This window comes from Oncorhynchus masou, chromosome 31, assembly GCF_036934945.1.
Source record: "Oncorhynchus masou masou isolate Uvic2021 chromosome 31, UVic_Omas_1.1, whole genome shotgun sequence".
Taxonomy (NCBI): Eukaryota; Metazoa; Chordata; class Actinopteri; order Salmoniformes; family Salmonidae; genus Oncorhynchus; species Oncorhynchus masou.
The window spans coordinates 14862384-14886325 of NC_088242.1; the positions used below are offsets into that span (position 1 = coordinate 14862384).

A 23942-nucleotide genomic window follows, 5' to 3' on the forward strand; every position below is an offset into this window, starting at 1 on the left:
TAAACCCGCTACAATCATGCAGTAACGTTAGTGTACAGTCAGTAAGAAGTTACACCGACGGGCCTGGTGGCAATAAATGAGTAATAACAAAAGCTTCCCTTGACTAGGAAGAGTTCCAGTGCCGTGTTGGAAAGTCACGGCCAGCAAGCTAACATAGCAATCTGTGTTTGAGCAGGGTGTTTAAATAGCTATAAAATGCAGCTAGCTAGTTTAGCCTAAGTAAATGAAACTGAAAGAAAAACAAATTCTCTTTCTCTTGCTTCTTCATTTTGGAAGAAATTAAATTTGGTCAAAATGATTAGTTGACTCAAAGAGAGAGAGAAACACTCACCATGTTGTGCGCTGCAGTGCTAGCTAGTTAGCTAGCTGTAGTTTATGCTTTCAGTACTAGATTAATTATCTGATCCTTTAATTGGGTGGACAACATTTCAGTCCATGCTGCAAGAGGCTGGAGGATGTCCTCTGGAAGTTGTCATAATTACTATGCAAGTCTATGGAAGGGGGTGAGAAACATGAGCCTTCTATGTTTTGTTTTGAAGTCAATGTACCCCAGAGGAGGACGGATGCTAGCTGTCCTCAGACAACACCATGGTGCTACCCTACAGAGTGCTGTTGAGGCTACTGTAGAGCTTCTTTGCAAAAGTGTGTTTTAATCAGTTATTTGGTGATGTGATTATATTTAGTATAGTTTTTATCTAAAAAGGATCCCTTTGAATGTTTTACTATTTTAATTAAGAAATTCACTGAGGAGGATGGCCCTCACCTTCCTCTGAGGAGCCTCCACTGCACAGCACAAAGGAAATGCTAGAGCAAGGCTTAATGCATCAGAATCAGAGCAGACTATAGCCAAGTACACAGGGCTATCCTATGCTATATTTCTCTGACCCGAAAACATTTATTAGGGATGTCAGACAACAACAAAATTGGTTGACAGTATTTTTCTATATACAGACAAACACACCCTATGTGTTTGAATAAAATCCACTACATATGCACTGAGCTTGTCTGATGCTTTAAGCACACTATTTGATAAAATAATTAAGACTAGGGTTGCAAAGGGTCAGAAAAGTTTCTGTAAATTTCCAGATTTTTTCAGGAAATTTTCCATGGGAAGTTAAGCCCAGGAATATTGCTTAAATTCATCAAAAAAGTTAGCTTATAACAGTGAACCTTTTTGTGGGATACACAAGGCAATTCTAGGTCTTGTGGCATATTTTGGTAAACTTTCCCCAATTCAATGGAATTGCAACCCTCTGCATGCAGAGTGCATTCTTCCATCACATGTACAGCTGATTCTCAAGATCTTGCACACTAATGAGATGCTATTGAGCCAACACTACTACACTGTCTGAGCCAAGGACTACCTGCTTTATGGTAAGTTTTGATTACAATACTGGGTGGGGTGAATATATGACATTCATGATTTTTTGTTAACTAGTTAAAATAATTTCTAACAATTTCTGCTAGTTAGTTGTTGCTACCATGTGGGTTTCAGCTTGCTTGAGCCTGCTAACTGAGGAGTGTTAATTCACTTGTTTCATACATGTTTAATTTCAAAAAAACTTCTTACAAAGGAGTTGTTCAATCTAACTGCTTAACTATTTATCTGTATATGGAATTGTATTTGGGCTGTTTTTTTTCTAATTATTTCTAATATTTACAGGAATATGGCATGGGCACTATTTGATGTGTGGAGACATTTCACTGCAGCTAATGTAGAAGGAAAATGTGTATATATTTGCAAATATTGAGCCAAATCATGTGAAAAACGCAACAAAGATGCAGAATCCTCTGGCCAAGTGCATATCGGTCCCTCAGCGTTCACAACAAGCAACCTCTGACAAAGGTCACTCTACTTCTAATCGACGTGAAAATGATGAATCAGACACATTGTTAGCAACAGCTCATGGTCCTCCTGGAAGCAGAAGTATTTTTGACTCAATGGAGGAACGTAGTCAGAGAAATGCTGATGAATGTCTTGCTCGAGCTGTGTATGCAACTGATTCACCTGATGCTCACAGGCAATGTGTATTGGAAGAGATTTCTGAATGTTCTTCACCCAGCATACACCCCTCCAACCAGACATGCTTTGTCTACACTTTTGCTGGATGCAGAGTTCAGAGTTCAAGTAAAAGATCAAGCAAATCATAGAGATAGCAGACTGTACTGCAATCATCTCTGATGGTGGTCAATTGTCCGTATGCAAGGAACTAACTAACTCCATCATCTCCACCCCTCAACCATTATTCTACAATAGCACAGACAAGGGACAACAGACACACACAGTCTCTACATTGCAGATGGGCTGAAGGCAGTCATCAATGACCTTGGACCACAGAAGGTATTTGCACTGGTGACAGACAATGCTGCGAACATGAAGGCTGCTTGGTCTCAAGTGGAGGAGTCCAACCTTCACACCCATTGGTTGTGATGCTCATGCATTGAATCTGCTCCTCAAGGACATCATGGCACTGAAAACAATGGATACACTCTACAAGAGAGCCAAGGAAATGGTAAGGTATGTGAAGGGTGATCAAGTAACAGCAACAATTTACCTCATCAAGAAAAGTGAAAAGAAAAAGAGCACCACATTGAAGCTGCCCAGCAACAACCCTTGGGGTGGTTGTCATCATGTTTGACAAGTCTTCTGGAGGGGAAGGAGTCTCTCCAAGAAATTGCCATATCACAGTCTGCCGATATGGACAGCCACGTCAAAGGGATCCTCCTGGATGATGCATTTTGGGAGAGAGTGGTAAGCAGCCTGAAATCTATATCAGTAGCCATTGCACAGATTGATGGAGACAATGCCATCCTGTCTGATGTTCAGACTGCTTGCAGATGTAAGAGAAGAAATCCGTACTGCCCTGCTCACTTCACTGTCGCTCCAAGCAGTGGAAACTGCAGTTCTGAAATACATAAAAAGCGTGAAGACTTGTGCCTGAAGCCCAAACACGCCGCAGCGTACATGTTGGACCCCAAGTATGCGGGCAAGAGCATCCTGTCTGGTGCAGAGATCAACAAGGCCTATGGTGTCATCACTATCATGTCTCGCACCTTGGCCTGGATGAGGGCAAGGTTCTTGGCAGTCGGGCGATGTACACTTCCAAGCAAGGGCTTTGGGATGGTGACGCAATATGGCAGTCGTGCCAAGATATCTCATCAGCCACCTGGTGGAAGTGACTTTGTGGATCTGAGGGTCTTTCCCCTGTTGCCTCCATCGTCCTCCAAATCCCACCAACATCAGGCACCTCAGAGCGCAACTGGTCCATGTTTGGGAACACACACCAAAGCACACAACAGGCTGACCAATACAAGGGTTGAAAAATGTGTGGCCATCTGGGCAAATTTGAGGCTTTTTGAGCCTGACAATGAGCCATCCTCATCATGGTTGGAAAGTGACAGTGAAGAGTCTGATGTTCAAGAGGTGGACATTGAGGTCCAGGGAGAAGACATGGAAGCCTGAGAGAAAGACAACCAAAGACTTACATCTGTAAAATGATAGTTTCTAGACTATGTTGAATTCGTAACTGAATTGTTTTTTTGTTTTTTTCATTTGGAAGGATTTAATCAATTTGCAATTATGTCTACTTATGATAAAGTAAAAAGGTTTAATGTTTGTCTCCATTTGATATAGAAAATATATCCAAAGCAAAAAACATCTGCATTTAAATTGCATTCATATTAATTTGCATATATTTCCGTTAATTCCGATATATTCCCACGTAAAGTTTCCACCTCTGAATATTCCCCAAAATGTGCAACCCTAATGAAGACCTGGTCAATGAGCCCCATGGTCACAAAATAAATGATTGGGAGTTCCTGTGTGACAAGCGCACGTTGTCTCGCTCTCCACCCTACTGCAGCAAAAAAAAAAATCACCATAGCAAAGCAAGTGTTTGTTGTGCTGTCTGTGCTGAAGCTGCAACTTAATTTCAGTCATATAGATTCTTCTTCTTTGACTGAAAATTTCACATCAACAAATTGGTTATAACAAACTCCGATCACAGCAATGTCGACAGCAAAATGGATGCAGAGGACATGAAAAATAAACTTGAAAACAGGCAAATGTTTACTGGTTGCTCAGGAGGGAAAGGTGAAGATAGTTGTAGAAACTACTAGAGATCAAGAAAAAGGTGGTTTATCGGAGCAAGCATTGTATGAGTATTATGTGGACAAACAGTTACTATTAGATTACAATATTATTTTTTCTGACCATTTGGAACAGTAATGAACTCTCTAATAAATAAGTGTACTCTGCTGCCTCGTCTCTGCTGCCTCGTCTCTGCTGCCTCCACCACATTGTTCTCCCAATATGCTGCTTAACTTTGCTATTATGCAAATAGCAACATAGGGAAAGGTGTAAATTCTACAGCATACTGAAGACTATTTCAGAACCGCGGACAGCGACCAGAATCCAAAGTGGGAGACAGAGCATGTTATAAAATAATGATTTATTACTGTTGCAGCATTATTTTTACATAATATAATAATATACAATTTAAGTATCACGTCCTACAGTAGACTGTGCCATCCCCGTGGCTTCTACAATGGATTACACCACTAAGACAGGTGCCAATCAGACAGGTGTCTTGTGCACCAAAGAAAAATAAATGTGCAATTGCTCGACTAAAGAAATCCCAGTCGACCAAACCATTGACCAGTCGACTAAATGGGGTCAGCCAAATTCTACAGGACATTCAACATATCTTATAGGGTGCTGTCCTGTAGAGATGGAACAATAGGTGTGAAAATCAATGCGTCGTTTCCTATGCACCGTAAGGCGTCAGTAACAGTACTGAAAATGGCAAGGGTTACAGCATTCTGGGAGGGGAAACAAATACACGCTCAACTAATCCACCCTAAACCTAATGTGACCTAACAGTCCAATAGTGTAATGCTGCTCTTAAAATAACCTACAGAGACTAAAGCCTATGCACATATGTACGTCTCTATGTAAAACCAATTAAAAGGCCATGTGATAAAGTATGTTGGTGTTTTGGTGCATCTCTCTGTAAAGACTACCCGACCTATGGTATAGCCTACGGTCGTTACAATGAGGCCATGCACCAAATCAAGATTATTAGTCTACCAATTAGAAGACATGGTTTAATCTATGCTAGGGAAAAAATAATTAATTTAATCCCAAACATAGATATGCTAAATAAAAGGGGTCTTTAACCATTTTTTGCCCAGGGACCCCTCCCTGGTAAACCAGCGACCAACAACGTACATTAGAAAATAGCTTTCACATCAAGGCTTTACTTTTTTTTTGGCCACTTGTCCTTTGGACAAGTAGGTCAGATTCTTTGACAAATGCTCAACTCACTAGTGTGTATATAACATGTTTTACAGATATTTACATTATTGGCTGATGCAAGGAACCACTTTACAAAATAAAAGCCTGTCTTAAAATACACCACTGCTCCTTTAAGGCTCTCCTGGAGGATGATTGGTAAGACATGCTTCATAAAAATGACAAAATGGCCACAATTAAGTTCATGGTTAAATAATTTCAAAAAATCTTGAGCGCCTCTCTGCTCAGATTCAAGGTGGGTGATGTGCGGTGGACAACAGGCACTGTCCTTCTATCTCAAGTCTTGTAACCATTTGACCTAAACAAGCCATGTATGACCATGTCGACAGAATCAAGCCTTTGGAAATTAATTACCTTTGTCAAACATGACTGGCATTTAGCCTATATTTATGTAATTAAGTCTCCTCAAAGTTTGGCTACATTTCCTGGCGCCTCCCTCATGTCCAAACCGATGCTGACATGAGGCTGTATCCAATATGCATACAACCTACACTTTGAGTCTTTTTAAATGTTATTTATTTTCATGAAATGTATTTGAATAATATTCCAGTGAATCGAGTTGGGGTCAAAATAAGGAAACACATTATAAATTGGAAGAGGAAGTGTAAACTCTAACGTCGCCTATTAGCTAGAAAACGCCAAACACATTTTCACTAAGAACAGAGCAGTTAAACAAAAGGTCAGCCATGTGTTGTCAAAAACAAAAATGTTCAAGTCAAGAAACCAGCAGTCAGAGGCACTTGCCAAACTGATAACTAATTCACATTTGCTTTTTCAAAGCCTCGGTCAGATACTCCATCTTTTTTTCCGAAATATATTTTTGCAGATCCCTAGAGGACCCCGGTTGAATCCCCCGGTGCTAAATGATACAAAACAGCCCAACAACATACAATGTAAGCTACCTGTAAAGAGAAGAAAAGTGCACCATTCCCTTTTCTTTTGAAATAGAATTGTTTTAATAAGAATTATTGGTGGGTAAGGGGGGGGGGGGATTCTGCCTTCCATTAAGAAAATGCTTTAGCAGGGACGAAATGGCTTTTTATGTAGGCCTTGTTATAGTGGGAATTCTAAAGAATTCTGCCAATTGCGCTGGGCTACATAACTATGGATGAAGTACTGATATAAGCAGTGTATTAAAGACATAAAGATAAACCGTATAGCCATTGTGTTTTCAACCATGTTGTCAACTATAATCTACTGTCAAATGGAACACATTTTCACTCATTTGCACTGTTTGTCTAAGCACATCCCTGTGTAATAACACAGGCCCGGGCCACACCAAGGGCTTCTGTAGAAAATAACCAACGTCATTAGGATGAAGGAGCTACGCTAGTCTACCTCTTAGAACAGGCTCGGAGAAGCACATCAACTAAATGTTTCGAACCGCCAGCCATGACTTTGTTTGGAGACGCCACAACAGTGTTTCCCCTACTATTATTTAGACAGGGTGGGGTTCTCCACCTAGCCCTGAAGCCCCTAGCCATAATACACTCCTCTTCAAAAGGGAATCCTAAAGAATTAGGACTAGCCATGGCTTCAGCTGAAAGCTACATGTTGGTACTACGAGACTGTTGCTTTGAGGAAACCTTTCGACCCGCTCTGTAACAAGGAGAGAAGCACTGCACTATAACCCAGAACCCTCAAAATTAACACAGAGATAGAGAACTAGGCTACAACCCAATACTGGTGGGATTTTAGAGCTAGGCTACCTGCCTCGACCACTACAGCTCTGGTTTGGGGCAGTGCAGTGAAGAATGATTTAAACTAGACTAAGTGAGTGCCACATCTAGCCTAATTCACAGCAATGTGTTACTCCGCTCCCAGCAGTAAAAGTCAGTCAGTTCAGATACCATCTGAAATTGGTATGACCCCCCCCTCCAATTGACTTTTTCTCCACCATAAAATCTGTATTGGACTTCCATGTTTCACTGGCATTCATGGTTCTTGTTAGGCTATTCCAAACCATTTGGAATGCAAAACATTGCCAAAACAAAACAGAGGATTCATGTACAGTGAAGACACACTTTGCATACGGATGCTGGTGGACACAGAGACAGATAATAGTTCTGCTGTTCTATTGGACAATCACTCTCCTCTGCATTACTTTAGTGTTTAGTGTTCACCTGAAAACACACAACAAGGAACAAAATGTAAATTTCAGTTTGAGCAGGGCGGTGGTGCTACTCTTGTTCCTCTTGTTCCAAAACATTGTGTTGTCTTGACTTCAGGTAATAATAGGGGATGTTATGATGTCTGCTCCCCAGGCCTCCATACTGTAGCATAGCAGCAGGGAAACAACCGGAAAGTTGTGAGTCAAGGATGGAAGGCTGACCATAGGGGCTAACTATAGGGGCTGACTTGGCCTGGAGCAATGGACAGAGAGATTTACCTTTGTTTAGGTTTCTCTTTCACCCCCTTCCCCACTTTCCTTTTCACTGCATTAAAGATGCACTACACAGAAATTGCTCCACCATTTTATGGTTGCTAAAATTAGAAGAGGTCACCTAATTTCAGTTTGTGTGACAAAACAAGCAAGTACAGTGTAGAGAATTATTGTACCATCTAAACTGCTGTGAAATACATTTTCCATCAGCTGAAAATACATTTTTTTGGTTGTGTACAGAACGTAAAAAACACAAAAACTAAACTTAACAGGAAGCATAGAACTAGTGCACATAAAAACAGACCAACCGCTTCTTAGACTTCATTTGAATGACAGATCTATAACTAATATTTCTATATGAATTTGGACAGGTCGCCCAAAAAGTTATATATTGAAGCTTTAAGTAGACAACGGAGATCTGGGTGGGCTTCAGTAAGCATGTGACGAAACACGGATAAATGTTGTTGTTTTCTTAAACAGAAGAGGTAACCTACCTGCATCCCCCCCCCCCCCCCCCCCCAAAGCATTACATACTAAACGCTGCACATGTTATTATGTTCAAAATATTTTATCCCGTTTCGTGCATGCTGAAGTCCAGCTTGGCCAAATGCACTGTAAAAGAACAGCAGAGTGAAACAAAACAAAAACAAACAACATTTGACCCACTTCGCAAGTAGAGGTACAAATTGTTTCAATTCCATGGCCAGTATGTTTAACTCCTTCTGTAAGTAGGTGAGTGTCACTGAGAAATTGGGCCTGGGTATATCCACAGAATGAACACACACAAAGTTTAGGGAATTCTAATAGTAACCCGAGGTGTAATCATTAGTCCAAACAAGTAAAACAAGTTTATTTTGGACAAATGCAGGCCCCTCCCAGTTTCTTTCCGTTTGCTGATGTTAAAGAAACGTTTTGCAATAGAATCCGCATAATGAATACATCCCAGATTAGTAAGTAATTACAGGTAAGGTTGATTCAATGCCAAAACAACTAATCCCACTTACTGGAGCAAGAACACACTGATCAAGAGGTGTTGCAAGTCAGTTTCAGACTAGTGGAGTAGAATGCACATAATGTTGACAAACAATGCAGGAAATAAGAATTTAGTAGAGCCAAAAAGTGCTGCCTGACTGGCTTTTTTTCTAAGGAGCAAATTCCACCCTATCAGAGGGTCGAACCTTACTTCCTCATTGTAGCAAAGCGCGCTACCGAAAGCTGATTTGGAAGAAAGCTCGTTGACCCCCGAGCATCGCCCTCCCCCAACCAAAATACAGTAAAATAACGCGGGAGCGCGCATCTCAATGAAACGGAATCTGCGCTCATTGGTCGAGGAATCATTCCTGCTCGGTTTGACACTCCCTCTACAACTAACAGTGCCCTTTAAACAAATTATAAACTACAGATAAAACCACAAATACACAGATAACAGATAGATACACATGCATTAATAAATAGTAAACGTATAATACAGGGAGCCGTGTAATTACATTCCGATGTAAACAATATTACATTGCGCTCAACAGTGACTGTCGAGAGGAAATAGAACAGTTGAAGACAAAACAAAAAGTCGCTCTGTGTTGCCCCTGATGGTCACAGCCCGAATTTGCGCAACGTAAATAGCGAAGAAATGAACAATTACAGAAATTGGTACCTGAAAACCCGCCTGTCGCTTCGGCGTGCATTTCTGAACATCCTTACCTACACAATGAATGAGTTTATGCCGCCACGAATCAAGATCCTGCCGAAAGCCTCGCCTCTCGATCGTACATTGCTGCCTCTTGCACAGACTCGCCATTTTCTACCGAGCACTCTCGGGAACGCGCGCGTTGGCAGAGAGGAAGCGCTAACATTAAGATGAGCGCGCACGCAATGTAGAATAGGCGCTCTACCGAATGCGCACTAAAACGACTGTCAAAGCTCATTTGCGCTGTCGCACCGTACAAGTTCACATCTATTTAAAAAAATATATATATTTAACCTTTATTTAACTAGGCAAGTCAGTTAAAAATTACTATTTACAATGATGGCCTACCCTGGCCAAACCCTAACCTGGTTGTGATTACCGCCTGGAATCGAACCAGGGTCTGTAGTGCCTTAGACTGCTACGCCACACAGAAGCCTCAGATATTAACAGAAATTATTTTTCAATCTTGAAAATAAATGAAAATTGGGATAACTAGTCTGTTCTCCAACTGAATGCATTCAACTGAAATGTGTCTTCCGCATTTAACCCAACCCCTCTGAATCAGAAAGGTGTGGGGGGCTGCCATAATTGACAACCACATCTTCGGGGCCCTGGGTGTAGTGGGTTAACTGCCTTGCTAAGGGGCAGCACGACAGATTTTTACCTTGTCAGCTCAGGGATTCGATCCAGCAACCTTCCGGTTACTAGCCCAATGCTCTAACCACTAAAGCCTGACTTTGCTTTCTAAGATTCATTTAGCCGTGGACTACAGAATAATAAGTAGCCTTTGGATTTTGAAAAAACATGCATTTACTTTTTTTTTTTTTTTTTACAAATACAAGTTTTAAAATTCAATAACTGTACTATTTTAAGGCCTGTCAATTAGAACACCATTAAAACCATTCAAATAATTAACGACTGCTATACATTTTTGCCTATTCAATTAGGCTAATTAGGCTAATTCATTATTCAAAAATATTGTGCCTCTACATATTTGAGCTAGTCATTGAAATAGTCTTTAAAATGCAGCATTAATTCACTGCCCCATTGAACCATGTCTGCCAGAGTGCTGGAACACAGCGGTTCCCAAACTGTTTCACTCTGGGCCCCCTTATGTCATTGGGGAACATTCCGCCCCCCACCCTCCCACCCTGCGTGCGCACCACATCTATATCTATGGGAAAAATCATTGTTCATGGCACAAACTGTTCACACCGCTCTTGTTGGCGGAGAGACATTTTAGCAGTTTTGAAGCAAATTTTCTTGCAATTCAAATCAAATCAAAGTTTATTTGTTGTGCACCGAATACAACAGTGAAATGCTTACTTACAGGCTCTAACCAATAGTGTGGAGAAAAAAAAGTATGTGTGTGTGTGTTGTGTGTGTGTGTGCGTGTGTGTGTGCGTGTGTGTGCGTGTGTGTGCGTGTGTGTGCGTGTGTGTGTGTGTGTGTGTGTGTGTGTGTGTGTGTGTGTGTGTGTGTGTGTGTGTGTGTGTGTGTGTGTGTGTGGGTAAGTAAAGAAATAAAACAACAGTAAAAAGACGTGAAAATAAGAGTAGCATGGCTATTTACAGACACCGGTTAGTCAGGCTGATTGAGGTAGTATGTACATGTAGATATGGTTAAAGTGACTGTGATTATATGATGAACAGAGAGTAGCAGTAGCGTAAAAAGAGGGGTTGGCGGGTGGTGGGACACAATGCAGATAGCCCGGTTAGCCAATGTGCAGGAGCACTGGTTGGTCGGGCAAATTGATGTAGTATGTACATGAATGTATAGTTAAAGTGACTATGCATATAAGATAAACAGAGAGTAGAAGCAGCGTAAAAGAAGGGTTGGGGGGGGCACACAATGCAAATAGTCCGGGTAGCCATTTGATGACCTGTTCAGGAGTCTTATGGCTTGGGGGTAAAAACTGTTGAGAAGCCTTTTTGTCCTAAACTTGGCACTCCAGCACCGCTTGCCATGCGGTAGTAGAGAGAACAGTCTATGATTGGGGTAGCTGGGGTCTTTGACAATTTTCAGGGCCTTCCTCTGACACCGCCTGGTGTAGAGGTCCTGGATGGCAGGTAGCTCTGCCCCAGTGATGTACTGGGCCGTACGCACTACCCTCTGAAGTGCCTTGCGGTCGGAGGCCGAGCAATTGCCGTACCAGGCAGTGATGCAACCGGTCAGGATGCTCTCGATGTTGCAGCTGTAGAACCTTTTGAGGATCTCAGGACCCATGCCAAATCTATAATTCTATACATTTGTCCATATCTAACACAAACACTACAACAAAATATGGGCTAAAAACAAACCTGACTAAAAAATGTTACCTGACATTTCTGACAAGTTCTAAATAGCTCTCTAAGGTTTGCAATGACTAAGGAAAACTGATGATGCACTACCCAATTTCGAAATTGCACCTTGGGCATTCTAGTATTACAACTTTCAAGAGTTAACTGAAAGCTGGACTGAGTTCCTTAAAAATATACACTACTGTTCAAAAGTTTGGGGTCACTTAGAAATGTCCTTGTTTTTGCAAAATATTTGTCCATTAAAATAACATCACATTGATCAGAAATACTGTGTAGACATTGTTAATGTTGTAAATGACTCTTGTAGCTGGAAACGGCAGATTTTTTATGGAATATCTACAGAGGCCCATTATCAGCAACCATCACTCCTGTGTTCCAATGGCACGTTGTGTTAGCTAATCCAAGTTAATCATTTTAAAAGGCTAATTGATCCTTAGAAAACCCTTTTGCAATTATGTTAGAACAGTTGAAAACTGTTGTTCTGATAAAGAAGCAATAAAACTGGCCTTCTTTAGACTAGTTGAGTACCTGGAATGTCAGTATTAGTGGGTTTAATTACAGGCTCAAAATGGTCTGAAACAAATAACTTTCTTCTGAAACTCATCAGTCAATTCTTGTTCTGAGAAATGCGAGAAATTGCCAAGAAACTGAAGATCTCGTACAACGCTGTGTACTACTCCCTTCACAGAGCTCTAACCAGAATAGAAAGAGAAGTGGGAGGCCCCGGTGCACAACTGATTATGAGGACAAGTACATTACCGTGTCTAGTTTGAGAAACAGACGCCTAACAAGTCTTCAACTGGCAACTTCATTAAATAGTACCCACAAAACACCAGTCTCAACAACAACAGTGAAGAGGCGACTCCAGGATGCTGGCCTTCTAGGCAGAGTTCCTCTGTTCAGTGTCTGTGTTATTTTGCCCATCTTAATCTTTTATTTTTATTGGCCAGTCTGAGATACTGCATTTTCTTTTCAAATCTGCCTAGAATGCCAGCATCTTCACTGTCGACATTGAGAATGGTGTTTTGCGGGTACTATTTAATGAAGCTGCCAGTGACGTTGTTTTAATGGACAAAAAATGTGCTTTTCTTTCAAAATAAGAACATTTCTAAGTGACCCCAAACTTTTGAAGGTAGTGCATATATTTATCTTGAACACTACATGACCAAAATATATGTGGACAACTGCTCGTTGAAAGTCTCATTACAAAATCATTAATATGGAGTTGGTCCCCCCTTTGCTGCTATAACAGCCTCCACACTCTGGGAAGGCTTTCCACTAGAAAATTGCTGGGGGGACTTGCATCCATTCAGCCCCAAGAGCATTAGTGAGGTCGGCACTGATGTTGGGCGATTAGGCCTGGCTTGAAGTCGACGTTCCAATTCATCCCTAAGGTGTTCGATCTTGTTTATTTCAGTGCTCTGTGAAGGCCAGTCAAGTTCTTCCACACCGATCTCGTCAAACCATTTCTGCATATGGACCTAGCTTTGTGCACGGGAATTGTCATGCTGACACAGGCAAGGGCCTTCCCCAAACTGTTGCCATAAACGCCTAGCCCAAGCCATGAAAAACAGCCCCAGACCATCATTCCTCATCCACCAAACTTTACAGTTGGCACTATGCATTGGGACAAGTACCGTTCTCCAGGCATTCACCAAACCCAGATTAGTTCATCGGACTTCCAGATGGTGAAGCGTGATTCATCACTCCAGAGAACTTGTTTCCACTGCTCCAGAATTCAAAAGCAGCGAGCTTTACTCCACTCCACCTGACGCTTGGAATTGTTCATCGTGATCTTAGGCTTGTGGGCGGCTGCTCGGCCATGGAAACCCATTTCATGAAGCTCCAGGCTAACTGTTCTTGTGCTGACGTTGCTTCCAGAGGCATTTTGGAATATTGTTGCAATGGATTGCAGACGATTTTGATGCGCTACACGCTTCAGCACTCAGTTGTTCCGATTTTATACACTTGTCAGCAACTTGTGTGGCTGAAATAGCCAAATGCACTAATTTAAAGTGGTGTCCACATACATACGTATATAGTGCATTCAGAAAGTATTCTGACCCCTTGTCTTTTCCCACATTTGTTAGGTTTCAGCATTCTTCTAAAACAGATTAAATTGTTTAATACTCCATAATGACAAAGAAGAAACAGATTTTTGAAAATGTAGCAAATTTTTAAAAAATGACGAAAGTAAATATCACATTTACATACAGTAAATATTACTCAGTACTTTGTTGTATTATCTTAGGCAGCGATTATAGCCTTGAGTCATCTTGGGTATGATGCTACAAGCTTGGCACACCTGCATTTGGGGATTTTCTCCCATTCTTCTCTGCAGATTCTCTCAAGCTCTGTCAGATTGGTTGGGGAGCGTTGCTGCACAGCCATTTTCAGGTCTCTTCAGAGATGTTCAAGTCCGGGCTCTGGCTGGGTCACTCAAGGACATTCCCGAAGACTTGTCCCGAAGCCACTCATGCATTGTCTTGGCTGTGTGCTTAGGGTCATTGTCCTGTTCGCGCCACACTGAAGTCCTGAGCGCTCTGGAGCAGGTTTTCATCAAGGATCTCTCTGTATATTGCTTTGTTAATCTTTGCCTCAATCCTGACTAGTCTCCCAGTCTCTGCCACTGAAAAACATCACCAAGGCATGATGCTGCCACCACCATGCTTCACTGTAGGGGATGGTGCCAGGTCTCCTCCAGACATGACGTTTGTCAATCAGGCCAAAGAGTTTAATCTTGGTTTCATCAGATCAGAGTGTCTTGTTTCTCATGGCCTGAGAGTCTTTAGGTGCCTTTTGTCAAAATTCAAGCGGTCATCTGCCTTTGACTGAGGAGTGGCTTCCATCTGGCCGCTCTACCATAAAGGCCTGATTGGTGTCATGTTGCAAAGATGGTTGTCCTTCTGGAAGGTTCTCCAATCTCCCCAGAGGATCTCTGGAGCTCTGTCAGAGTGACCCTTGTGTTCTTGGTCACCTCCCTTACCAAGGCCCATCTCCACCGATTGCTCAGTTTTGCCGGGCGGCCAACTCTCGGAAGATTCTTGGTGGTTCCAAACTTCTTCCATTTAAGAATGATGGAGGTCACTGGGAACTTTAATGCTGAAGAAATGTTTTGTACCCTTCCCCAGATCTGTGCCTCGACACAATCCTGTCTCTATGGACAACCGTGAGACCTTAAATAGACAGGTGGGTTCCTTTCCAAATCAGAGAAATTAATCCATTTAATTTACCACAGGTGGATTCCAATCAAGTTGTAGAAACATCTGAAGGATAATCAGGGGAAACAGGTTGCACCTGTGCTCAATTTCGAGTCTCATAGCTAAGGGTCTGAATACTTATGGAAATAAGGTATTTCATTTTTATTTATTTTTTAACATTTACAATAAAAAAATAAAAAAACTGTTTTCGCTTTGTCATTAGAGGTATGGTATTGTGTGTAGATTGCTGAGGATTTGTTTTTATTTAATCAATTTTAGAACAAGGCTGTAAGGTAATAAAATGTGGAAAAAGTCAAGGGGTCTGAATACTTTCAGAAGGTACTGTGTGCATATGGAACCCGCGCCCCCCCGCCGCCCCTCGCGCCCCCCGGCTGACCCCCCCCGCCCCCCCTGCCCCACACACACACACCCTCTGCCCCCCACCCCAGGGGGCGTGCCCCACAGTCTGGGAACCACTGCTGAAACACATCAAACCAATCAGAACAGGGTTTAAATGAGCGGCAGCCTAAACCCTGCAATGAAACAGCACGGTTATGTGAGCGCGTAGTGATGCCATACGGTCCGCGTCAGGAACACTGAAGCTTATAGCGGCAGGCTTATAATGTCCACTAGTCGATATGTGCGTCTGCTCTCTAATCGTCAAATCAACTCGCTAATGTCGTAAAGGTGGATTCCAATGCTCCAGAGACAGAGAAGGTAGCGCACAGGTAAGCCGTTTGGTTATTTGATTGTAGGCTATGTACACTGTCAATAGAATGCATTTCAGGATTTGTCCAAATTGGCTCAGTTACTGTAGCTACAGTAGCTACAGTAGCTACTGTAATATACAGACATGATAGACGATACACCGGCGAAATAATAATACGAATGTTGACAACATGTATGAAGGCAGACGTGTGATCACCTAGGATTGCTCAACCAAGTGTTTTACAGGTGAGAATATAGCTGCATTGGGAGAGCGGTGTCACTGTAGCCTGATTTACATATAGACGAGTCTTTGAATAATTTATTACTCATCCAGTGTCAACGGGTTCATACTTGAATTACATCATTGGCAGCATTTGTCTCACATGCCAATGTGGCAGCGAATAGCCTACCTTATCAAGTGCTCTGACTGATTAGGTTATATTCCTGCTGCAAGTTGATAAGAAATTATTGAAAATGAAGGGAAGCTTTGCCAATCCTTTTTCTCACACATTCCCCTTTTCCTTTGTGTGTGTAAAAACCATTCAGTCCAGTAGAGGCCCCTGCTTTAGATTTTTGTGATGCACTGTCCATAGGCTAGCTAGCCCACCTCAAGTGTGCACACTTCACTTGATAGTACAGTCTCTGAAGAGCTATTGATCTTTTGTCTTTCCTGCTGTGCCTCTGGACTCAGCACCTGTCCTCTGCCCTCATGCCTACCTCGTCCCTCCTCTCCCTTCTCTTCTCTCTCTCCCCATCCTTGTCTTCTGCCCATCCTCTCCCCCGACCTCAGCCTATCAATTTGTCTCACATCTCTCCATTCGTCTTTCCCCAGCCTCCTTTGCCCATCCTTCAATCTCTCCCCATCCCTTAATCTCACTGTCCCTCCCTCCCCTCTCTCCACCGCCCTCTCTCCCCTTGACTTTAACATACTGTACCTCTGAGGTCACACTAATGTCAGGGTTACGTTAAGAGAGTGTGTGTGTGTGTGTGTGTGTGTGTGTGTGTGTGTGTGTGTGTGTGTGTGTGTGTGTGTGTGTGTGTGTGTGTGTGTGTGTGTGTGTGTGTGTGTGTGTGTGTGTGTGTGTGTGTGTGTGTGTGTGTGTGTGTGTGTGTGTTCAGAGCAGAGGAGCCATGACTCTGACGAGAGGGTCGTTCACCTACACCACGGGGGAGGAGTACCACGGGGAGTGGAAAGAAGGCAAGGCATCTCCTCTATTAACCTTCTCTATCAAGTTCACTTCATTTGACATCATTATACTGTACAGTAGGCACATACAGTGGCTGATCAATATGGCACCAAAGGGTCAGTGCATCATGCTCTATACTGTTATGTAGGCCTTCATGTATTTGAGAGTCTGGGGATTCTCTAATCCGCGTTGTGTTCTAATATTACTACGAAGCCTTCACACTGAAGTCCAGAGGGTACTCAATTCATAGGCTGAATAATCTGAGCGTAATATCTTCAGGGGGTAGCATCAGCCAGATAATTCATCCACAGAGCTGTCGGATATAACATCCTTACAGCCTCATTACCAGCAGCTAGCCTATCTAGGCAGTCCCCCGGCGTCTCTGACTCCATAATATGTTAACCGTCTCTCGTGGCTCTGTTTCTCTGTGTCATAACTAACAGTATCCCGCTGTCTGTTTCTCTGTGTCTTAACTAACAGTATCCCGTGTCTGTTTCTCTGTGTCTTAACTAACAGTATCCCGTGTCTGTTTCTCTGTGTCTTAACTAACAGTATCCCGTGTCTGTTTCTCTGTGTCTTAACTAACTGTATCCCGTGGCTCTGTTTCTCTGTGTCTTAACTAACAGTATCCCGTGGCTCTGTTTCTCTGTGTCTTAACTAACAGTATCCCGTGTCTGTTTCTCTGTGTCTTAACTAACAGTATCCCGTGTCTGTGTCTTAACTAACAGTATCCCGTGTCTGTGTCTTAACTAACAGTATCCCGTGTCTGTTTCTCTGTGTCTTAACTAACAGTATCCCGTGGCTCTGTTTCTCTGTGTCTTAACTAACAGTATCCCGTGTCTGTGTCTTAACTAACAGTATCCCGTGTCTGTTTCTCTGTGTCTTAACTAACAGTATCCTGTGGCTCTGTTTCTCTGTGTCTTAACTAACAGTATCCCGTGTCTGTGTCTTAACTGTACGTATTTATTGTGTTAGTCAGTAGTTGGTGCTGTCAGTAATTAGGGGTAATCTGGGCAGGATGAATACCACTGAGAGGATGGGGGTTGGGGGAATACTGTGAACTTAACAACCCTTTGTCTTCCTCCTGTCCTTTGTTCTTTCTGTAAGGCACCAGTCTAGGCTTTTAAACATAGAAACATATGTGACAAACATGTCTCTCCATTTCTAAAAGTGTTTGATCTTATTATTCTGACTACACACACAGTCGTAGTCTATTAAGCCAAATCCTAACTAACCTTTAACGTCAAGGCTGACCTCCCGTAGCTTTTTTTTTAAACCTTTATTTAACTAGTCAGTTAAGAACAAATTCTTATTTTCAGTGACAGCCTAGGAACAGTGGGTTAAATGCCTTGTTCAGGGACAGAATGACAGATTTTTACCTTGTCAGCTCGGGGATTTGATCTAGCAACCTTTCGGATACTAGTCCAACACTCTAACCACTAGGTTACCTGCCGCCCCATCAGGAATAGACCTTGGACTGCTTTCGTAAACACACACTAGAAAGCTCAGACTCAACCCCTGTTGAAGAGACAAAGTTGAAGCAGCGGAACAGCCAAACACATCTGCCAGGAGGAACTATAATATGCACGAGAATATCTCAAAACTAGAGATCGTTAAAACATACTCTTTGTTTAAAATGTCATCAAACAACACAGCCGTGTTATGAACAGTTCCTACGGTTTTAATGAGCATAGAAGTCCAATCCAAGGTCAAATAAGGTCAAGAGAGCAGGATTGCAGTTTATATACCATAACGTTTACTGTAAAATGTAGAATAACTATCCTAACCTTCTTGTATCCGACCTGTAGATGATTGGCTAAGTACACATTCTTAGGCGTATATACCTAGTAACATTTTTAAAAAATCTGGAGAGAACAGCCACATACATATTGGATTATACAGACAGCAGACACACATGAAGTGTGTGTGTGTGTGTGTGTGTGTGTGTGTGTGTGTGTGTGTGTGTGTGTGTGTGTGTGTGTGTGTGTGTGTGTGTGTGTGTGTGTGTGTGTGTGTGTGTGTGTGTGTGTGTGTGTGTGTGTGTGTGTGTGTGTGTGTGTGTGTGTGTGTGTGTGTGTGTGTGTGTGTGTGTGTGTGTGTGTGTGTGTGTGTGTGTGTGTGTGTGTGTGTGTGTGTGTGTGTGTGTGTGTGTGTGTGTGTGTATTAGATCACTTTAAGGAGACAGTAGACAGATGGTATCCTAATATACTAAACCTGCTGGATTAGATCACTTTAAGGAGACAGTAGACAGATGGTATCCTAATATACTAAACCTGCTGGATTAGATCACTTTAAGGAGACAATAGACAGATGGTATCCTAATATACTAAACCTGCTGGATCAGATCACTTTAAGAAGACAGTAGATAGATGGTATCCTAATATACTAAACCTGCTGGATTAGATCACTTTAAGGAGACAGTAGACAGATGGTATCCTAATATACTAAACCTGCTGGATTAGATCACTTTAAGAAGACAGTAGACAGATGGTATCTTAATATACTAAACCTGCTGGATTAGATCTCTTTAAGGAGACAGTAGACAGATGGTGTCCTAATATACTAAACCTGCTGGATTAGATCACTTTAAGGAGACAGTAGACAGATGGTATCCTAATATACTAAACCTGCTGGATTAGATCTCTTTAAGGAGACAGTAGACAGATGGTATCCTAATATACTAAACCTGCTGGATTAGATCACTTTAAGGAGACAGTAGACAGATGGTATCCTAATATACTAAACCTCTAGTTGATAGAGGGAAGGAAGATTACAATTCAAAATGGTGTGTATTCAGGACTCGTGCTAAGAAACACTGATTATTAAACCATCAAGTAGCCTATTACAAGAGCATTGGGCCATGCAGTAGGTTTAATTAGGAAGGAAGAAATGCTGCATTTCTAAATTAATGTAACAGCTCAGATTGTTGTATTTTCTGTTTCTGTGTTTAATAACTTTAAATGTTGTTTCCTGTGTGTGTGTGTGTCTCCCCCCCCCCTCAGGTCGGAGACATGGAATGGGCCAGCTGAAGTTCTCAGATGGAACGTGCTATGCGGGACAGTTTGAGAATGGACTGTTCCAAGGCTCGGGGGTGCTCCTCTTCCCAGACGGATCCAGGTGTGTGTACGTGTGTGTGCGTGCGTGTACATATTCTTTATTTCATATTTTGTTCTTCTTCATCCGTAGGTATGAGGGTCAGTTTACCCAGGGGAAGTTCCAGGGTGCCGGGGTCTTCAGTCGCTTTGATGGGATGAAGTTTGAAGGAGAGTTCAAGAGTGGTCGTGTGGAGGGATATGGTACGTTCATCAGACCACAAGGCTCTAATAGGAGAAACAGTTGCAAAGGAAACACAAGACCTACCCAATCTTGCTGTTCTTATTTTTTGTGTTCCAATCAGCAGCTCATCCTCCATCTTGTCTGTTGTCCAGGGTTACTGACGTTTCCAGATGGGAACCATGGTGTGCCGCGTAACGAGGGCCTGTTTGAGAACCACAAGCTGCAGAAGAGGGAGAAGTGCCAAGGGGTGGTACTGCAGGCACAGGGAGCCGCCTCCACTGCCCGCAGTCTGGCTCTATGACCCTGCAGACACCCGAGACCCCACCAGGACACTATGAGGAGTGGCTAGCTGTTCAGCAACTGGACTCATCTTTGATCCAAAATGGTGGAACAATGGGTCTCAACCATGGCCAGGGTACATCCTCATACAGGCACTCAGGGATGGACAACAGGGTCATGCACCAGGGTTGTGGTGATTCTTGAATTTGAATTAGCCACACTCCACAGGAAGAATAATTGAATTTGAATGAAAGGAAGTATCATTTAATTCAATGTATTTTATTTCAATTCAAATGTATAATTTATTATACACATCACTTGGCCTATGCACAATGTACAGTTACTAATACTATGTATAACATACTGTAGGTTAAACCTAACATTACCTCTGAGTTATAATCAAGTTCATATTTTAAATGGGGGTTTCTTTGTAGTAATAAGTTGCATATGCTTTTGGTAAAATACATGTCAAAGGCTTGAAACTTTCATGTCTCAGTTAAATTGATTTGAATTCAATGTCTACTTCCTTCAATTCAAAGTCTGCTTTCTGTGGGGTGTGGGCAATTGAAATAGAATTTGGCATTTCATGGGATGAATTAAATTCAGAATTGACCCCAACCCTGTCATTCTCGCTCTCTCTCTGTCTCTCCCTCTGTCTCTCTCCCTCTGTCTCTCTCTCTCTGTCTCTCTGTCTGTCTCTGTCTCTGTCTCTGTCTCTGTCTCTCTCTCTGTCTCTCTCTGTCTCTCTCTGTCTCTCTCTGTCTCTCTCTGTCTCTCTGTCTCTGCCTGTCTCTGTCTGTCTCTGTCTGTCTCTGTCTCTCTCTCTGTCTCTCGCTCTGTCTCTCTGCCTTTCTGTGTCCTCCTGCTACACCAATGCTGTTCTGCCTTCAAATTTTATTTGTCACATGCGCCGACTACAACAAGTGTAGACCTTACCGTGAAATGCTTACTTACAAGCCCTTAACCAACAATGCAGTTTAATAAATAATTAAGAAAATATTTACTAAATAAACTAAAGTAATAAAATCTAAAAGTAACACAAGAAAATGTCAAGCTTGGCCCCAGTGATATACTGGGCCGTACACAATACTGTGTACGGCCCTCTGTTGCGCCTTACGGTCAGATGCTGAGCAGTTGCCATACCAGGAGGTGAAGGATGTTATTGATGGTGCAGCTGTAGAACTCTTTGAGGATCTGGGGACCCATGCCAAATCTTTTCAGTCTCCTGAGAGGGAAAAGGTGTTGTCGTGCCCCCTTAACTGTCTTTGTATGTTTGGACCATATTTGTTTGTTGGTGATGTGGAGACCAAGGAACTTCAAACTCTCGACCCACTCCACCCCGTCGATGTTAATGGGGGCCTGTCCGGCCCTCCTTTTCCTATAGTCCAGGATCATCTCCTTTGTCTTGTTCACATTGAGGGAGAGGTAGATGTCCTGGCACCACACTGCCAGGTCTCATCTCCTCCCTATAGGCTGTCTCATCATTGTCGGTGATCAGGTCTACCACTGTTGTATCGTCAGCAAACTTAAGGATGGCGTTGGAGTCGTGCTTGGTCAGGTAGTCATGGGTGTACAGGAAGGGACTAAGTATGCACCCCTGAGGGGCCCCATTGTTGAGGATCAGCGTAGCAGAAATGTGGTTGCCTACCCTTACCACCTGGGGGCGTCCCGTCAGGAAAGTCCAGGATGCAGTTGCAGAGGGACATGTTTAGTCCCAGGGTCCTTAGCTTAGTGATGAGCTTTGTGGGCATCATGGTGTTGAACACAGCTGTAATCAATGAACAGCATTCTCACATAACTGTTCCTTTTGTCCTGGTGGGAATGGGCAGTGTGGAGTGCGATTGAGATTGCGTCATCTGTTGGGGCGGTATGTGAATTGGAGTGGGTCTAGGGTTTCCGGCATGATGGTGTTGATGTGACCCATGACCAGCCATTCAAAGCACTTCATGGCTACTGATGTGAGCGCTATGGAGCGGTAATCGTTTAGTCAGGTTACCTTCGCTTTCTTGGGCTCAAGGACTTTGGTGGTCTGCTTAAAACATGTAGTTATTACAGACTTGGTCAGAGATTGAAAATGTCAGTGAAGGCACTTACCAGTTGGTTTGCGCATGCTTTGCGTACACGTCCTGGTAATACATCTGGCCAGCGGCTTTGTGAATATTGACCAGTTTTTAAAGTTTTTGCACACATCGGCTACGGAGCGCGTGATCACAGTCATCTAGAACAGCTGGTGCTCTCATGCATGGTTCGGTGTTGCTTGCCTCGAAGCGAGCATAAAATACATTTAGCTTTTCTGGTAGGCTTGAGTCACTGGGTAGCCTGCATCTGTGTTTCCCTTTGTAGTCCGTAATATTTTTTGAGCCCTGCCACATCCGACGAGCGTCCGAGCCGGTGTAGTATGATTCAGTCTTAGTCCTATATTGACGCTTTGCCTGTTTGATGGTTTGTCTGAGGGTATAGCGGGATTTCTTCTAAGCGTCTGGATTAGTGTCCCGCTCCTTGAAAGCAGCAGCTCTAGCCTTTAACTTGGTGTGGATGCTGCCTGTAATCCATGGCTTCTGGTTGGGAAATGTACGTGCGGTCACTATGTGGACGTCATCGATGCATTTATTGATGAAGCTGGTGACTGAGGTGGTGTACTCTTCAAAGCTTCACCTTGGTGCCCACACCAGGTTTATGGCTCTAGTACTACACACCATTTTTGTGATTTTCTGTCCACCATTATGGCTATTCTGTACATAGCAGAAGTATATCACCTCAACAAGGGACGTAAAGGGAAACTGGGATGCCTTTCATTGTGTGGAACTGTGGTTGTGTGAATTCACCCAGAACTTACATTGGATGGACATGGGGCAAACTGAATGCCTGTCTGCTCTGCTAGGAGGGGCTACTGACTCTACACAGCCTTGGGATTGGTCTCTGTCTGTCAGTCAGGACTGTAGCAAATTTCAGCAACAACAATTGTCACCATAAGCCACCAGTGTCTGAAATGTAAATGATTAGAACTACAACAAGGACAACAGCATCTCACTTTAGAACAGGAAAACACTGCTTGCTGGCAATCTTAATGCCATACTCCATCTGACGCCTTTTCAGGTCAGCAGCTAAATGTTACTGAACGATACAATAACGACAGGTAGGATTGTTATTCAAGTAGAATGGAAAGTATGCAGTTAAATGAGCTGTTACTTGTCATTTAATATATGTCTTAATGCATGTGTGTGGGAACCTGTCAGGCCACATTGTTCTCTTTTGCTTTAAAATATCTTTATGTCAGGGCTATTTAATGTCGCTCTTGGAGGGCTGAAACACACACAGATGTTTTTCTTCTACCTGGTAGTTAATTGCACTCACATGGTGTCCCAGGTCTGAATTAGTCCCTTATTAGAAGGAGAGGGTGAAAATCAGAAGTGTTTCGTCCCTCCTGGACCGACATTGAACAGTGCTGCTTCATGATAACACTGGCAGGCAGCTTCTCAGGTTAGCCCTCGCCCCCCAGTCTTGGTCTTGACTCCGGTCTTGAATCGGTCTCACTTTAGGTCTCGAACAAACATTGCCCGCAGATGTATTGTTTTGAAAACATGGAAGTGTCCCAAAACATGATTAATTTA

The 23942-nt window shown here is 42.7% G+C and overlaps 2 protein-coding genes across 4 annotated transcripts in view; one reads left to right on the plus strand and one right to left on the minus strand.

Annotated features, from left to right (window-relative positions):
* wu:fc17b08 (titin) overlaps positions 1-9500 on the minus strand; it is a 73211-nt gene extending 63711 nt beyond the window's left edge. Inside the window, exon 1 of one of the 3 annotated variants that reach the window (XM_064950177.1) lies at positions 9396-9500. In XM_064950177.1, coding sequence (XP_064806249.1) covers positions 9396-9492 — 97 coding nt within the window. In that variant the 5' untranslated portion in view covers positions 9493-9500. Of the gene's footprint in view, positions 1-9348 lie in introns of all 3 variants that reach the window. The other 2 variants (XM_064950178.1, XM_064950179.1) reach the window with 2 other exon arrangements.
* A 5984-nt stretch (positions 9501-15484) lies between these two features.
* Positions 15485-20986, plus strand: morn4 (MORN repeat containing 4). The gene is made up of 5 exons (XM_064952861.1): positions 15485-15609; positions 16709-16787; positions 19779-19893; positions 19963-20072; positions 20205-20986. The coding sequence occupies exons 2-5, from the start codon at positions 16721-16723 to the stop codon at positions 20351-20353; spliced, it is 441 nt and encodes a 146-aa protein (XP_064808933.1). The 5' UTR covers positions 15485-15609; positions 16709-16720; the 3' UTR covers positions 20354-20986.
* Positions 20987-23942: the final 2956 nt, after the last annotated feature.

What these genes read in the sequence shown, in the direction of transcription:
- morn4 (XM_064952861.1), top strand. Translation starts at nt 16,721, where the DNA reads ATGACTCTGACGAGAGGGTCGTTCACCTACACCACGGGGGAGGAGTAC. An exon ending in CTCTTCCCAGACGGATCCAG is followed by an intron (nt 19,894 to 19,962) that starts GTGTGTGTACGT and finishes CTTCATCCGTAG; the next exon opens with GTATGAGGGTCAGTTTACCC. An exon ending in TGGTCGTGTGGAGGGATATG is followed by an intron (nt 20,073 to 20,204) that starts GTACGTTCATCA and finishes TCTGTTGTCCAG; the next exon opens with GGTTACTGACGTTTCCAGAT.